Here is a 13,630-nt window from a genome sequence, read left to right as displayed (position 1 = left end):
TTGAGTTGTGGTATGCTGTTTGCGTCTATATTCATGGACGCTGAGCAGACCGGCTGACGTGATTTCGATAGTTCGATTCGTGACATTTCAGACACATATTGATACAGTGGGCGATGACTGCAATAAAAGCTCTCCTCGTGAGACATGATCACAATGTACACATATGAGTATGCCATATATACTTTTATCTATCAACATACATTAATGAAATCCAAGTATACCTTCCCATTGTGCGCCGACCCACGTGTCTATACACATTTCGCGGGTTTAGCGCCTATGCTCATCAAGTCGTATCATTAGTCCCATCAGTCAATTAAAACCCATCCCCCTCCTTCCACTTCCTCCCCGCCACCTTCGCCCTCACGGCCGGATCGTCGCCCGCCGCAATCGCAGCCAGTCTCTTCTCGTCCATCTGCCTCTGCAACTCGTTCATCTCATCAGCTAGCTGCTGCCCCAGCCCCGTCAGCGGCACGGTCTTCTCCAGCTCCTTGATTTCGGCCGCCGGCAGGGTTCCAGCACGATCCGAGCTGACTTTCCCAGCCGCCACGATCTTCCAGTCCCGCAGCTGCTTCTCGAGTTGCTGCCACTCCCAGCGTAGCTTGAACCAGTGATCGAATGATTTGTCGTCAAGGAAACACACGCCGTAGCCGTCGCAATAGCATTTGCGCATGTCCGGGCAGAAGACTGGTTTGGCCGTGAAGATGTACGCCCAAAGGTACTCGAAGACGCGACCGGAAATGTCATCGCCGAGATCAGTCTTGAGGAGCCAGTCGCGGAAGACTTGGTAGCGGGCTTTTGGGATGGAGAGCATGCGTTGTTTGGAGAGCGCGAATTGGCCGCAGCAGGGTTGGGCGATTATGTCTGGGACTGGGGTGGAGGGGAAGAGTTGGGCCCAGGCATCGGCGACGCCAGGTTCTTCGGGTCGAGGCGAGTCGGCGTATTGGAAGGCCTTGGGGTGAATCCAGGCTGGGCAGCCAGGGTTCCATTCGCAGCGCAGGTTGCGATAGCCCTCGCGAGTGACGGCTTCTGGGGACAGGCGTTTGAGCATTTCGAGGGCGTCGTATTCAAGAAGGCCGTCTTGATGCCAGGAATTCTGGTGGGCGTGCATGAAGACGGCCACGTCGGGAAGGGCGTCGTAGTGGTCGATCAGGTAGGTGAGGTAGACCATTGCTTCGTGGCCCTTGTTGGCGGGGACGCTGAGTGGTGCAGAGGGGTCATCGGCGATGTAGACTTTGGGTATGGCGCCGTGGAGGTCACCGGTCTCGAGCCAGGATGAGAAGCGGTCTTCGTAGCTCATCTTTGCTACGACCACGTGTTTTGTCCATTCGTGGCCGGGTTCCTTGACCGGCCAGTTGATGTTTGGGTCGTCATTTTCGAAGCCGAAGCCGGCGTGTGAGCCTCGGAAGAGGTATATTATGCTGACCACGAAGCTGATGCTGAGGAGACCGACGAGTGTCAGGCCTTTCTGCACGGGCATGTCGCCCACGTGGTGGCTGATTAGGGGCTCAGATCAGTATGAGATCCAAGCTCTTGTGCGGTATATCCTGGTCGGGCGTTCTGAGTGAACGCAAACTTGTAGGATGCGGATATCAGTAACGTCAAGGTGTCGTTTGAGTAAATTATCGTGCTACGTGGCTTCTCGTAGGACCGCGGATTGCATATGTTAAACGAGTGTGGTGGAAGCAGACAGGCGCTTGAGCTATACCGTCGCAGCCGGCGAGTATGAGGTGCGAGGTCTATGACGCTATGTCTATAAGGAAGGCGGATTTCGAATCGAGTGAGGGTACTTTTGTCGGAAGACTGCGTCGCGTAGATGTGATAGTGGCAAAGATTCGTTGAAATGTGCTGGCATGAGGGAATATGCACCTTCTCCCCCAACTTCTGGTCAGGGTCCACCACTCAGTTTAAGCTTGTTTTAGAGTCGGCGGGTAAGGCAACTTGAACTGAACAGAACTGGAGTCATTAACGCTATCATTGAGGTCCCTCATGACCTTCTGCTTCAATTGTTTGACGTTGAAGACTACTCATATGCTTCGCAACATCGGCACAGCTTCGCCAGTAGGGCCCGCGGCGCTGGTGCCTAGAATTACCAACACTTCGTATCCCTGCTCGGTGGCCAGGCTTCGAGATAGTCGCTGCCTCAAGTTGGTACTTATCTCGACTACTTAAGCTCGAGAAACAGCGCCATCACAGGAACTTCGTCAACAGCATGATCTTGCGAGGCAGTTGAGCTGAACGCTAAAGGGCATACTGCGCCTCCATGCGTCTCATCAACGTCGACACTCTGGCGCTAGAAGAATACGTAGGCGACCAGATCCCAGAATATGCGATACTATCGCACTGCTGGCGTGATGAGGAGGTCTCTTACCGGGACTGGCAGGATAGCGGACAAAGGTCTAGTAAGAAAGGCTTTCGGAAGATCCAAACGGCCTGTGAAGTAGCTCGACGTTTTTCTTCGAAATACCTGTGGGTGGACACGAATTGCATCAACAAGGAGAGCTCCGCGGAGCTGAGCGAAGCAATCAACTCAATGTACACATGGTACCAGCGGTCTGCGGTCTGCATAGCCTATCTGGACGATGTTGATGGGTCCGCTGCGACTTTCAGTAGCTTCGAGGAATCGCGTTGGTTCACGCGTGGCTGGACTCTGCAAGAGCTCTTGGCGCCAGGGGAGGTTCATTTCTTCGATGCATCCTGGACTGAATTCGGCACAAGGCAGACATTGCTACGTAAGCTCAGTACTGTCACTTCCATACAATCTCAGTACCTCCGGGAGCCCGAATCAATACGGCTCAGCCCCTTAGCTACACGAATGTCATGGGCAGCGAACCGATCAACGACCAGGGATGAAGACATAGCTTATTGCCTGCTGGGTCTTTTCGAGGTCAATATGCCATTACTATACGGAGAAGGCAAGAAAGCTTTCATCCGACTCCAGGAAGAAATCATACGATATTCTAGCGAGCATACTATCTTCTGTTGGTCTTGGCCACCAGCTGAAGGGTCACACGAACCCACTGACTGGCAAGGCTGCTTCGCTCCCAGCCCCTTGGCGTTTCGTGGTGCCAGAAAATTTGTCCCGACGCCCAACATCGGCTGTAATATGGAGGATCTAGCACCGGAATTCAGAATGACGAACAGGGGATTGCTCATATCCGCGCCATTGATTCACACCTTGACAACGACCGTTTTGTTTGTTTTGGATGCAAACGTTGATGCTCAGGACATCGAGCTAGGTTTTACCACATGGCGACGGCATCCATCTGAAAACACTCTGTTGTGCTTTCCTCTGGACCGTACAGTCTTCGCGCAGGGACTTTTGAGAATTCCGAAGAGCTGGTCGGAACCGCGATCCAGATCGATCTATCTTACGCACGAGCGCGATCCGAGCCGGACGCATTCAGCCATTCCAACGAGTGCCGTAAGTCGAGTCTTTCGTTGTCATATATGCCTGCGCTTGAAGTGGTCTGAATTACACTGTCTTTGGCGAGCCTTCGCCTCCACTCCCCCGTGCTGCCACCGTTTCATTTGTTCGAGCCGAGCGTTGACGGGTTGACAGCGCTGGCTGGGCGGCAGCAAGTATGCTCTCTTACCACTGTTCGTGGATTTCGGTCACGCCAACCGATTCGCGTATGATTCCACATTCTACTTCAGTCATCCGGTGGTCGCACTCATGACTCGCAACGGCCAGAATCCGTGGTCTGCTGAGATTAGAGCGAAGCGCGGCAGGAAAGCGCTCGAGTTCACAGTAAACATTAGCGAAGAAATGCGTGAAACACACGGATGGGATGTCCAGATACAGCTCGTCAACCACAATGGCGACCGTTTACTGCCGGTGCAGGAGGAAACGCTACCATTCGAAGGCGATTTTATAATCGAGAGCGATCGAGGGCCTACGCATGTTCGTCCTATCTGGATTCCACAGAGGTTAGATCCAAGAGCGATCAGTCGGCGCGCCTGACACCGCTGACTTTAGCGACGCGGCGCTGAAGTACGGGCGCGAGGCTCTCTTCTGCTCCGAATGTTGCTGTGACTCGGCTCGTGGGACGCGGATGGCTTCGGTGACTAAATCGGCCAGGATAGCGGGATATCTATGATCACTAGGTCTCTCGCCTGCCAATAGGGATGATACGAGTCATTACGGCAAGTCCGCGGAAGATGAGCGACGGCGCAATCTCGAACAGATTCTATAGAAGTACTCCAGCACCTTTCTCAACGGTCAAGCTAATACTATCAGCTTTTATCCCACTTCCCATACTTTACCCAATCATCATACAAACCCTTGAATATCGCCCGACTACTCGGATCCATATCCGCATTCATACAGCGCATCAACTCCCGGCTCATAGCGTCTAGAATGACATACATGCCCGGCAGCAGCTTCTCCTTCACCGCCGGCTGAAGCTCTCCATCGAGCGTGCATCGGCAATACTCCATGACCAGATACTGCATGTGCTGGCCTGCCAGAGTCTTGACACGCTTGGTCTCATCATTAAGCTGGGTTGAGGCCGACCGCCCGCCGCGTCGGGAGGAGGACTTTGCGGCTGAGACGGTTGGGTTGCATATTGAGGAGAGGATGCGGGAAAGGGTTGTGGCTGATGAACTTGGCAGAGATGACTTCGAATTTCGGATCCATGGTGGCAGGGACCGTAGGAGGCTGGAGGGATTGCTGCCTATGACGGTGGTCTGTCGAGCGCGGCGCTCGAGCTCGGGTGAGTAGAAGAAGCAGCGCAGGATCTGTTGAAGAACGGGTAGCAGAAGGTGATGGCGGTCGGCAAGGCGGCGGCGGAAGCGCGATAGGAGGGTGCCGATGACGGAGAAGATGCGGTCGATGAGCAAGTGCGGTTCGACAGTAGAGTCTGGACTGCTCGTCAAATCTCTGGAACCAAAAGTGCAGAGTCGTGCTAGGAGTCGGTCTATCGTGGCCTGAGTTATCTGTCGAGGGTGCAAAGACAAGGCGAGGCTGGCATTCTCTAGTCTGAGAAGGCTACTCTGACCAGGGATAGACTGCTCGATTGACAGGCTGGCCACTGTGTTCAGCATCAGGACAAGCTTCTCGTCTCGCTCTAGGTGGTCCGTACTGATCTTCCGGGTGATAGCTCCGACGACGAACTGGTCGATGATGCCATGATTAGCATCTGCATTCTTCATGCAAAGCTCGATACACCTAGCGTAGTTCGAGAAATGCAGTTCGCTTGCAAAGGAGATGGCCTTCGCTGCTGCTCTGTAGTATTCGGCCTGGGTGTCGCCGCTGAGCACCCCGATATTCTTCAGGCTTGGAGTGAATGCATCCTCTGTGCCTTCTTGCGCCTGTCTCGCTGAAGACAACGATGCTACCATTGAATTGGTCTGATTCTTGAGCATCTGTTTTAGATGCTGACCATCGGTATTAATGTCTGACTCTTTGTCAAGTATCAGCTGCTTAAATCTGTGAACTTCTGTATGCCGCGACGCAGGACCCGAGAGTTCGTCCGCCATCTCTAGCAGGACGACGGCTTTTGCAGGAGTCTTCTCCAAAGCACTGCCCTCGGTGAGATCCTGGATACTTCGCTCCACGACCGAAGCCAATGCTTCCCGAATCTTTGGCACTGTGTCGTCGCGCAAATGGTTGAATGTATCGGCGTTGGTGCTAATTCGTTGGGCAGCGCAGAGCTCGAATGGGTGGTCACTCACGTCCACCTTGCCCTCGATGTCATGCAGAGCCTCAAGAACATCTATTGTGTGCTGGACTATCGAATTCATCACAGTCGTGTCCTCAGCACCGGGTTTCATGGCATGCTGTAGAAGTCGATCTACTGCATCTTGCATCGCACGCGCTATGACAACAAAGTCAAACGAAAGAGCATCGCTCTTCGCCTTGGTAAGCTTGTCGGAAATATTTCTCCAGTCTGACCACGACTCAGAGCGCGTGTAGCTCACAGTTACGGTCGCACCAACCCACATCAGGAAGCCTAGAATAGCAGCAATGTCGGACAATCGAAGCTTTTTGAATTTCGCAGCTTTGAGAAGCTCGAATTGCTGCTCTGCCGTCCTTCGTAGATATTGCGTACGCATCTTGCCCATCGCAAGCTTGTTTGCTTTGATCAGACCTTGGAAATCTGCATCGCTCGATCCGGCGTCTTGCTCATGGACAGCCTGAATAGCTGTTTGACCGAGTCTCCTTCGGACGCATCAACAGATGCTTGTGCGACTGCTTGCAAGAGCATTGGAAGGGTCGCAACTGACACACCGTCCACAGGGGTCTCTGCATCCGTGGATTCCAAAGACATGTGGAAGACTGCTTCTGAGAAGGCGCGATTCCGTCCGAGCAGTTCAGAATTGGCCAAAAGAATGCCAAGGCAAGCAGATGCGAGCTTTCGGGTAGTCGACATTGTCAGACTCCGTCCCTCCCAAGCATCACCTTCGGCAGAAGTACTCGACTTCACCAGATACTCGGCAAGGCTTTGTAGAGAAGCAAGCTCTTTCTCGAAGGCAAGTCGATAAGGCTCGTTGCCGGCCAGGGTCTCTGTACCCAGCACCTTGAACCGCAAGTAGCATTCTTGATTCCAGCCAGGAGTGCCAGCCTTTTCTGCGTCCGCGAGACAAGCTTGAGGGCTACTACCATCGATGAAACCGACAGGCAGCCGCACGCCCGGATCTGCCTGCTGTACGGCGGCTGTCAGTCTCCACAGCCTCCAACGCTTGCCCTGAAAGTCTGTTTTTCTTTGGAGCACGCGACCGAGAGCCTCAAGAATGCTGGTACAGTACTGGGTATTGTCCGCCTCATTTGACGACCGTCCCATCGCAACAAGAGGTGTCGCAATCGCAGTGGTCGCAAAACAGTCCAATAGAGTGCCCGCTTTTGTGCTCATCTCTTCGAGGGATGGAAGTAGCTCGCTCAGTATGCCTTCCACCGCAACAGTCGACGTTGATATCGCAACCTGCTTCTTGAATTCGTCGAATATCTCATCGCTGTCCCATAACATCACTGCTGGAATCGTGTTGTCCGTGACAGGTCGACTAACTCTGATAGCTTCTTGAAGTTGCGGTTTCCAGATCGTGGTGAAGTCAAGAAGTGCTCGCGAAGTTGCAAACGATCGAAGGACTGGGATGACTACACGGTCTCTGAGCACCTCGTAGTCGGTGACATGCACGTTGCAGCCTGGATCCGCTATTCGGGCTGTGAAATCGTTCAAAGCGTGGCCTGACGTCGGTATCAAGGTGTTCGGCATCAACGTTTCGGGCCTCATGTCCATCAACGAGGCTATGGCAGTCCATGGACGTTCATAGTCGCGGGATGCCGACAGGGAACCTGCGAGATAGCTCGTCACCTCGATCGAAGGCGTACAGGACCCAGAGCGGGCGACTCTGAGCAGCTCTGTGAGTGTGGATTGATGATCTATAAGCTCTCGGTCCTTTATAGAGTCCAGGATCACAACAGAACGCTTGTCAATGTCCAATTTCTCAAGTCCAGGACATGCAAAGTATGCTAGACCCACGAGTAAAGCATCTACCATGGCTGCTCACGCTGTCTTGTGCGGGTATCGTATTTTGGGATAAGCCGCAATGCAATGTCGAATAGATGGTCGGCCCTTTGAGCAACTCCTCGGTCTGAGAGCGGTGACAGGAAGTCGCGCACTTCTCTTGCGAACGGTTCGATCAGCGTCCATGTCAGGCAGCCGCCTACTGATGTCCATTGTCTGAGATACTTCTTATTGAACCGTTCTCGTAACGGAAGCACTGTAGATCGGGCAATTTGTGCTTCGATTGCATTCTTTGCGTTATTGAAGGTCGGTGCTTTGCAGGGCCTCAACGCCGTCCCTACCTCTAGACACAGAGACAAACAGGTCTTGTTGAAGACTTTCGCGTCAGCGGTCTTGAAAATGCCACCAGCAGATTGCCATGAGTCCCAAAGGCTTAGTATTGTCTGCACAGAGCTTGCAGTCGACTCAGTCTGGCCAGAGTTGTCTAGCATAGTCAAGGCCAACCGTAGGGCATGCGAAACGAAGGTGGCACACGAGTCAATCGAGGACCATAAGGCTGTGAAGGACTCTTGGCTGTCGTTCTGCGCTGACCCGCCTAGTCCGGCACAGACGGCACATATCTGCATTACGAGTTGGTCTATTGGACTCGTTGCGACTATGCTCTCAGGTGATGGCGATAGTCGTCTCCGCTTGGGCGACCTTTCGTGCTCGGTACCATTTGGGGCACTGTTGCTGGATACTGTGTTGCTTCCATTTGCTTGTGTCCGAAGTTCGAGATAGCGAGCAAGTGTTTCGGAGAAATGCGGTCCGAACTTTCGCTCGACGAGAACTTCCGTCAACGTCTGCGCTGGTATGGTCTGTAGTAGGTGTAATAGCAACTTCCATGGACGAGGGTCGAGAAGCTGTGGTTTGGTGGTCTCGATCTTGCTTCCATTGACTTGGATCGTGTCCGTTGCGATGAACCGTCGAAGTAGCCATCGTAGGATCCATTGCTCCTTGAAGGTGTATCGAGCGGTTGGCTGGATGTTCGGACCATCGTTCTTCACACCGTCCACTTCGGAGATCAAATCCGCTCCTACTATCTTTGCGGCATCTTCGACCAGCTGGCCCAAGCTCGCCTTGCTCCGCTCGAGCGACTCTAAAGCACTTTTTGAGCGCTCGCTCATGTCAGCGAAACATCAGCAGCAGCCGCCAGAAGTAGTTGTGGGTGTCTCCGAAAGTTCATAAACAGTATTCATTCTTGAACGGTTTTTTGATATTGGTGGATCTTGCGGTGATAAAAAGTTATCTCCGCGCCCGGATTCAGGAACGAGAGCTTCGTTCGAAGCTTCCGCGACTTCAGACAGAATCCTCGAATTCCAACCCAGCTCGATCGGCAAAGCCTCTACACGAATCGCCAGTCTGCCGAGGCGTCCTCCCTGCGTTCGACTTGCTCCGCTACTGACTACCGGCCCGCCGTTGCCACGATGTCGAACGAAAATACTTCCGACCCTCCCTTACCTACACCGAAAGGCAGACCTGTGAGCGAAGCTCTGCTAAATGAGAAGGTACGTGCTACAGCTTCAGTTGAGCCGGCTGCGACGTGAGATGAGGTCTGGCGCGAGGCGCGCGTCTCCAAAGGCAGCCTGGCGGGTGGTGTCTGTGGCCTACGTGCGGAATGTCACAAGAGCATATCACTAACGGGAAACAACAGTGGGACCGATTTCTCTCGTCGACAGTGATCAAGTCGGGTCTGGGCCTGTCGTTTGGCGTTATCTTTTCAGTGCTGCTATTCAAGCGGAGAGCATGGCCGGTGTTCTTCGGAGCTGGATTCGGCGCGGGACGCGCGTGGGAGGAAGCGGATGGTGAGTTCTCAGCAACGGAACCATCGGCGCAAGTGGCTAAACCTCAGCAGCAAATTTCAAGCGCGGTGATCGACCATTCAACACAGACGGCCTGCGGAAAGTACGGACGGAGAGGTGAGCCTGGGCAGTTTTGTCACGTGCTAGTGGGAAGTGTTGTGTTCTGCTGTCTGTAGCAGACGTTGATGGCCACGCGCAGCGAGGGTGGAGCGGGCATAGAGGACTACGGACAATGGCGTCGAGCACAAAGGCTTGCTGCAACCACGTCTTATGACCTTGCGTGGACTGCATATCTGTACACAAAATTCGGCTATCTACCGCCCTGCTTTTTCCGTCTCGACTTCGCGCTTCAGATTATCCAGCTCCGCTTCTCTTTTCCGCAAATGAGCTTCTAGCCCATCGACTTGCTCCGCGACGAGAGCCAAATCCTCCCTCAACCGCTTCAGGTCCCCGCCTGCACTGGCAGCTTTATCAGAGTTCAATTCGACATATTGTCGTTGCTTGTAGTCGAGTAGTTGTTGAGCTTCGCGTTTGATCAGAGTCCAGTTGGTTTTGCCCGGCTGCCGGGCACCGCCATTCTCGCTCCGCTGGTTCCGTCGTCGGTCAGAGGATGCTTGGGCGGCTTCTTGCTGCTGTTCCAGTTCCCGCAGTTCCCGCAGAAGGCGGACTTTTTCGAGGTCTTCGTCCTCGACCACATCGTTGAAGTTGGTGCCTTTGGGTTGATAGCCAGTCCCTGCTCGCGCTCCGATTCTGCTGAGATACGCATCACCAAACTTGGCTTTTCGGCCGGTGCTGGTGTCTTCGTCGTATTTATTGGGCTTGTTTCGTATGCTGTCGATCTGGTAGTCGATCTTGTTGCCTTCAAAACTTGCGCGTAAGCTTGGTGGCACGGATCGTGGGATCCGAAACCCTTCATGCCGATAGTTGAGGATGTGTAGGAAGGCTAGACAAGCGTCCTTGGGAATGGTGCTTCTTCCACTCGTGTTGACCAAGTTCCAAGCACTTCGAATATCGGTGTCCGGAACATCAAGACTGCCGTATAATGTGTGTAGGCTCTCAAAACTGATATCTCCCCGGCGGTCTTTGTTGGCGGAATAGATCTCTTCGTACTTGGATCGGTCGGAAGGGTTCATGTACCAGTCGAAGCCATCTTTTAGACCCGCATCTTCCTCGTCGTCTTCTATCCGCTCGAATTGGCTTGCTTGATGACCTGTCAACGCTCGGTTGGCCGCGACCAAATGAGCTTTGCTTTCTGGAATCAGCCAATCTGGGAGCGATGGTGGAACGTCCTGATATTCGCCGTTGACAAGGTCAAAGATCAGTCGCATGGCCACGCAGAACTCCTCAAAGTCGAGCTCGCCATCGCCGTCCACATCTGCCAGATCCCAGACTCTTTCTAATTGATCGTCTCTCAATTGCGAGTTTCGAAGGACATTTGCGGCGGCCTGATTCGTCAAGCGCGTCGAGGGCGTAGCTGGTTGCTGTACCAGACTTGCGAATATCTCCCAGTAGCGGTCGATTTCCCACTTCTCAATCCGCTTGGCCGCCATGTCTACCGCTGACACGAGAGCTTATGGGCGGATTAGACAGGTCTGCCAGACCTCGGATGGTTGGACGAACGTCTGCTCCTGCAAAAGGGAAACCGGGACTCCACTGTTTGCGTGTTGCGCAGCAATTTGCCCCGCGCGAGCGTTTACAGAGCACGAGTGATCACAGGTCCGATGTGAGAGTGTACATAGTAAACCACATAAGCAGCGGAGGTCGGAGCGGGCGGAGCGTCGTAGCCCCAGCGGCGCAGGCCGTTATGTCTTGGCATTGCTACGTCAACTGAAATTCGACATCACTGGCACGAAGGACTCGGATGAATTCACCTCCCATAACTATCGGAATGCGTGAAGAATCTGATCAACTAGATCCAGGGTACTCCAAAGGCCGCCTCGTGCCCGTGATTCTGGGCAATGTCGGCGATTACTTTCCAGTGCACCTTTGCTGTCCTGACTCTATCCTGACTGTCCTGATATTCTCTGTTCCATAAACCAGATCTGATTTCCCATTGAATGGCCTCTGCCACGTCAAACCAGACAGCGTCATCCAAGATTGCCGAGCATAGCTGCATCCCCCTCTCCCGTGGCAAATGATAGACTTGACGCTTCTCTGCGGGCGCGCTTGTTCTTCTGGTGGCGAATGTAACCGTCGAGACTTTCCTGCCAGAACGTCGGATCCATGGTAAGGGTCAAGCCTGTTGCGAGCGGCTCGATCGGGGTTGCGACAAGGTCATCGGGCTCCCGGATGTCGATCTCCATCTTGCTGGCATTGAATCTTGCCTTCTGCAGCACAAATATCAGTCATGCATGGCCAGATGTACGGATGCCCCTGAATCACACTTACCCAAATCCAATGAATGCTACCGTGGCCCCACGAAAATTCTTCCACTTCCGAGATATGCGACTTTTCGGTTGTGAAGTCCATGCAGAAGTCGAACTCCTTGTCGCGTTTCAGCCAGGCTTCGATGGCACTACCGAACAGTGTCTTGTCCTTGTAGCGAGCAACAATGAAAGCAGTGACAATGACAGCCGCGAAGTCTTGAGCGATTTTTGTGGTCTCTTTTTCATCGAACTCTGGGGCGATGGGCTCTTCGTCGACATCCAAGATTGTTCGCAGGTGGTTGAAGCCAAATTCGCGCTGACCCATGTCGAGGACCAGCATCTTGAGCGATGGTGCGGCGTCGATGACGGCCTGGACGGTAATGGCGAGCTCCTGAGCATAGGGCACCTTTAGATATCGAATCTCCTTGAAGTCAGGGCAGAGAACGATCTCGCGGGTCTGGGAGAAGTATAAGTCGAATAGGCGTAGCTCGACGAAGGAGTATTTGAGCACGAAACTCCTAGCTGCCTCAAGATAGCTCTTGGATACCGCGAAGCAATATGGAGTGGGGATGACCATGTGCAGGCGGCCAAAAGAGTACTTCAGCTTTGTGTACAGCTCAACTTCGTAGTAGGTCTTCTCGAGTGGCTCCATTTCATCGTCATTTTCGTCGAGCTGCTCAATCTCGTCGTGATTCTGATCGTGCAGCTCATCGACGGGATAAGAGGCCTCGTAATCGCGGAACAGCTCCTCAAAGATCAGGGTAAGCACCTCGGGAAGGAGATCAGTCCACTTCGCGGGCACATTTGGGTCGCGATGCTTCGCTGCCGCCATCTCGAAGTGTTTGTGACGATGGCATGCGTATTCGATGGGAATCGGCCGTCGGAGTTGATGCCTGGGCTCTCTGTGGTCGTTGAATAAGAAGCAAGTTGAAATTCATGTGCTAGAATGAGGAAAGGATGTTTTGTTCGCGTGGGGTGAGGACTGCCGTGCCCGGTAGGGCCACAGTGGCGACGTGGTGTTATTGATTGTCTCAAACATGCTGCATTCACGTGCCTTGCTGAACATTTTGCTAGGAGCACTGCTTGTTCGGTTTTTGGTCTTGACTTGGTCCTGAGTACAAAGAAACCATGACCTACCTTGCTGGAGTTGGGACGTTTCGAGGGATGTATTGAGACTGACCATTTGGCAGCAGGCTTTGCTTCGGACACGCAGAAAGCTCGACGGAGGCCTACTTAACGAAGAGTTCATTCTCAACGGACGCCAACTTGACGAGAGCCCATTCTCAGCGAAAGGCATACGGGATTGGAGTTCAATTTCGATAGAGAAGAGACTGACGAAGAGCCCATTCTCGACAGATCTCAAAACGAGGGAAGCGACTGCGAATTATGTTCAGATCCACAGCGATCCATTTTGCCGTCAAAGAGGACCTTGTCGACCACGAAAGGAGAAGAGTAAACCTGTACTTCATTCACACACGCCAACCATGACGTAGATCGGGAGGAGTGCGGCCCTTGTTGACCATCAAACCGCGAACATTATTCAGATACTCATACCAAGATTGATCACACCTGCTGGTAATGCACGACATCGGAGACGTGCAGTCGCGCGGTAGGTGTGATCTCTGTCGCTTTTTCACCGAAGCACGGAAGCTTCCAGAGTTCTGCTCTGCACAGAGTGCTCGATATCCGAAAATTCAGCCCGGTCTGGCAAGAGCTTTGGGACTTCCTGGAGAAGAGGGATTAGGCGGTCTGCGAGTCTCTTTCGAGCTTCTGTCAGCTTCGGCGGACAGCGCAATTTTTGTGCTTGTGAGAGTGAGGCTTGTGGTACGCCCAGGCTCATTAACGGGAGTGTGTCTGTAGCTACCACGGTTCGGGCACGACAGCCACTCACATCAACGAGCTGCTTCGAAGAGCAAGGCAAGTATCTCACGCAATCACACATTGACGATTGCCGCCTAGT

The 13,630-nt window shown here is 53.3% G+C and overlaps 7 protein-coding genes across 7 annotated transcripts; 2 read left to right on the top strand and 5 right to left on the bottom strand.

The window, feature by feature from the left end:
- Positions 1 to 313: 313 nt before the first annotated feature.
- On the bottom strand, positions 314 to 1,477 carry AB675_2479 (uncharacterized protein; the record flags this gene model as incomplete). The annotated part of the gene is made up of 1 exon (XM_018142453.1): positions 314 to 1,477. The coding sequence occupies one exon, from the start codon at positions 1,475 to 1,477 to the stop codon at positions 314 to 316; it is 1,164 nt and encodes a 387-aa protein (XP_018005097.1).
- Positions 1,478 to 2,260: 783 nt separating this feature from the next.
- AB675_2478 (Vegetative incompatibility protein HET-E-1) lies at positions 2,261 to 3,961 on the top strand (the record flags this gene model as incomplete). The annotated part of the gene is made up of 2 exons (XM_018142452.1): positions 2,261 to 3,421; positions 3,560 to 3,961. 2 exons carry the CDS (start codon positions 2,261 to 2,263, stop codon positions 3,959 to 3,961), a joined length of 1,563 nt encoding a protein of 520 aa, XP_018005092.1.
- A 272-nt stretch (positions 3,962 to 4,233) lies between these two features.
- On the bottom strand, positions 4,234 to 7,211 carry AB675_2477 (uncharacterized protein; the record flags this gene model as incomplete). Its single annotated transcript, XM_018142451.1, has 2 exons — positions 4,234 to 6,160; positions 6,226 to 7,211. 2 exons carry the CDS (start codon positions 7,209 to 7,211, stop codon positions 4,234 to 4,236), a joined length of 2,913 nt encoding a protein of 970 aa, XP_018005241.1.
- A 278-nt stretch (positions 7,212 to 7,489) lies between these two features.
- Positions 7,490 to 8,629, bottom strand: AB675_2476 (uncharacterized protein; the record flags this gene model as incomplete). Its single annotated transcript, XM_018142450.1, has 1 exon — positions 7,490 to 8,629. One exon carries the CDS (start codon positions 8,627 to 8,629, stop codon positions 7,490 to 7,492), a length of 1,140 nt encoding a protein of 379 aa, XP_018004822.1.
- Positions 8,630 to 8,929: 300 nt separating this feature from the next.
- Positions 8,930 to 9,425, top strand: AB675_2475 (MICOS complex subunit mic10; the record flags this gene model as incomplete). Its single annotated transcript, XM_018142449.1, has 3 exons — positions 8,930 to 9,010; positions 9,157 to 9,307; positions 9,358 to 9,425. 3 exons carry the CDS (start codon positions 8,930 to 8,932, stop codon positions 9,423 to 9,425), a joined length of 300 nt encoding a protein of 99 aa, XP_018004796.1.
- Positions 9,426 to 9,618: 193 nt separating this feature from the next.
- On the bottom strand, positions 9,619 to 10,854 carry AB675_2474 (Actin cytoskeleton-regulatory complex protein end3; the record flags this gene model as incomplete). The annotated part of the gene is made up of 1 exon (XM_018142448.1): positions 9,619 to 10,854. One exon carries the CDS (start codon positions 10,852 to 10,854, stop codon positions 9,619 to 9,621), a length of 1,236 nt encoding a protein of 411 aa, XP_018005198.1.
- Positions 10,855 to 11,391: 537 nt separating this feature from the next.
- On the bottom strand, positions 11,392 to 12,502 carry AB675_2473 (uncharacterized protein; the record flags this gene model as incomplete). The annotated part of the gene is made up of 2 exons (XM_018142447.1): positions 11,392 to 11,631; positions 11,693 to 12,502. 2 exons carry the CDS (start codon positions 12,500 to 12,502, stop codon positions 11,392 to 11,394), a joined length of 1,050 nt encoding a protein of 349 aa, XP_018004944.1.
- Between the last annotated feature and the right edge of the window lie 1,128 nt (positions 12,503 to 13,630).

The sequence above is a fragment of the Cyphellophora attinorum genome, assembly GCF_001299255.1.
Source record: "Cyphellophora attinorum strain CBS 131958 chromosome Unknown Contig2, whole genome shotgun sequence".
NCBI lineage: Eukaryota > Fungi > Ascomycota > Eurotiomycetes > Chaetothyriales > Cyphellophoraceae > Cyphellophora > Cyphellophora attinorum.
This window is presented reverse-complemented; position numbering and strand designations above follow the sequence as displayed.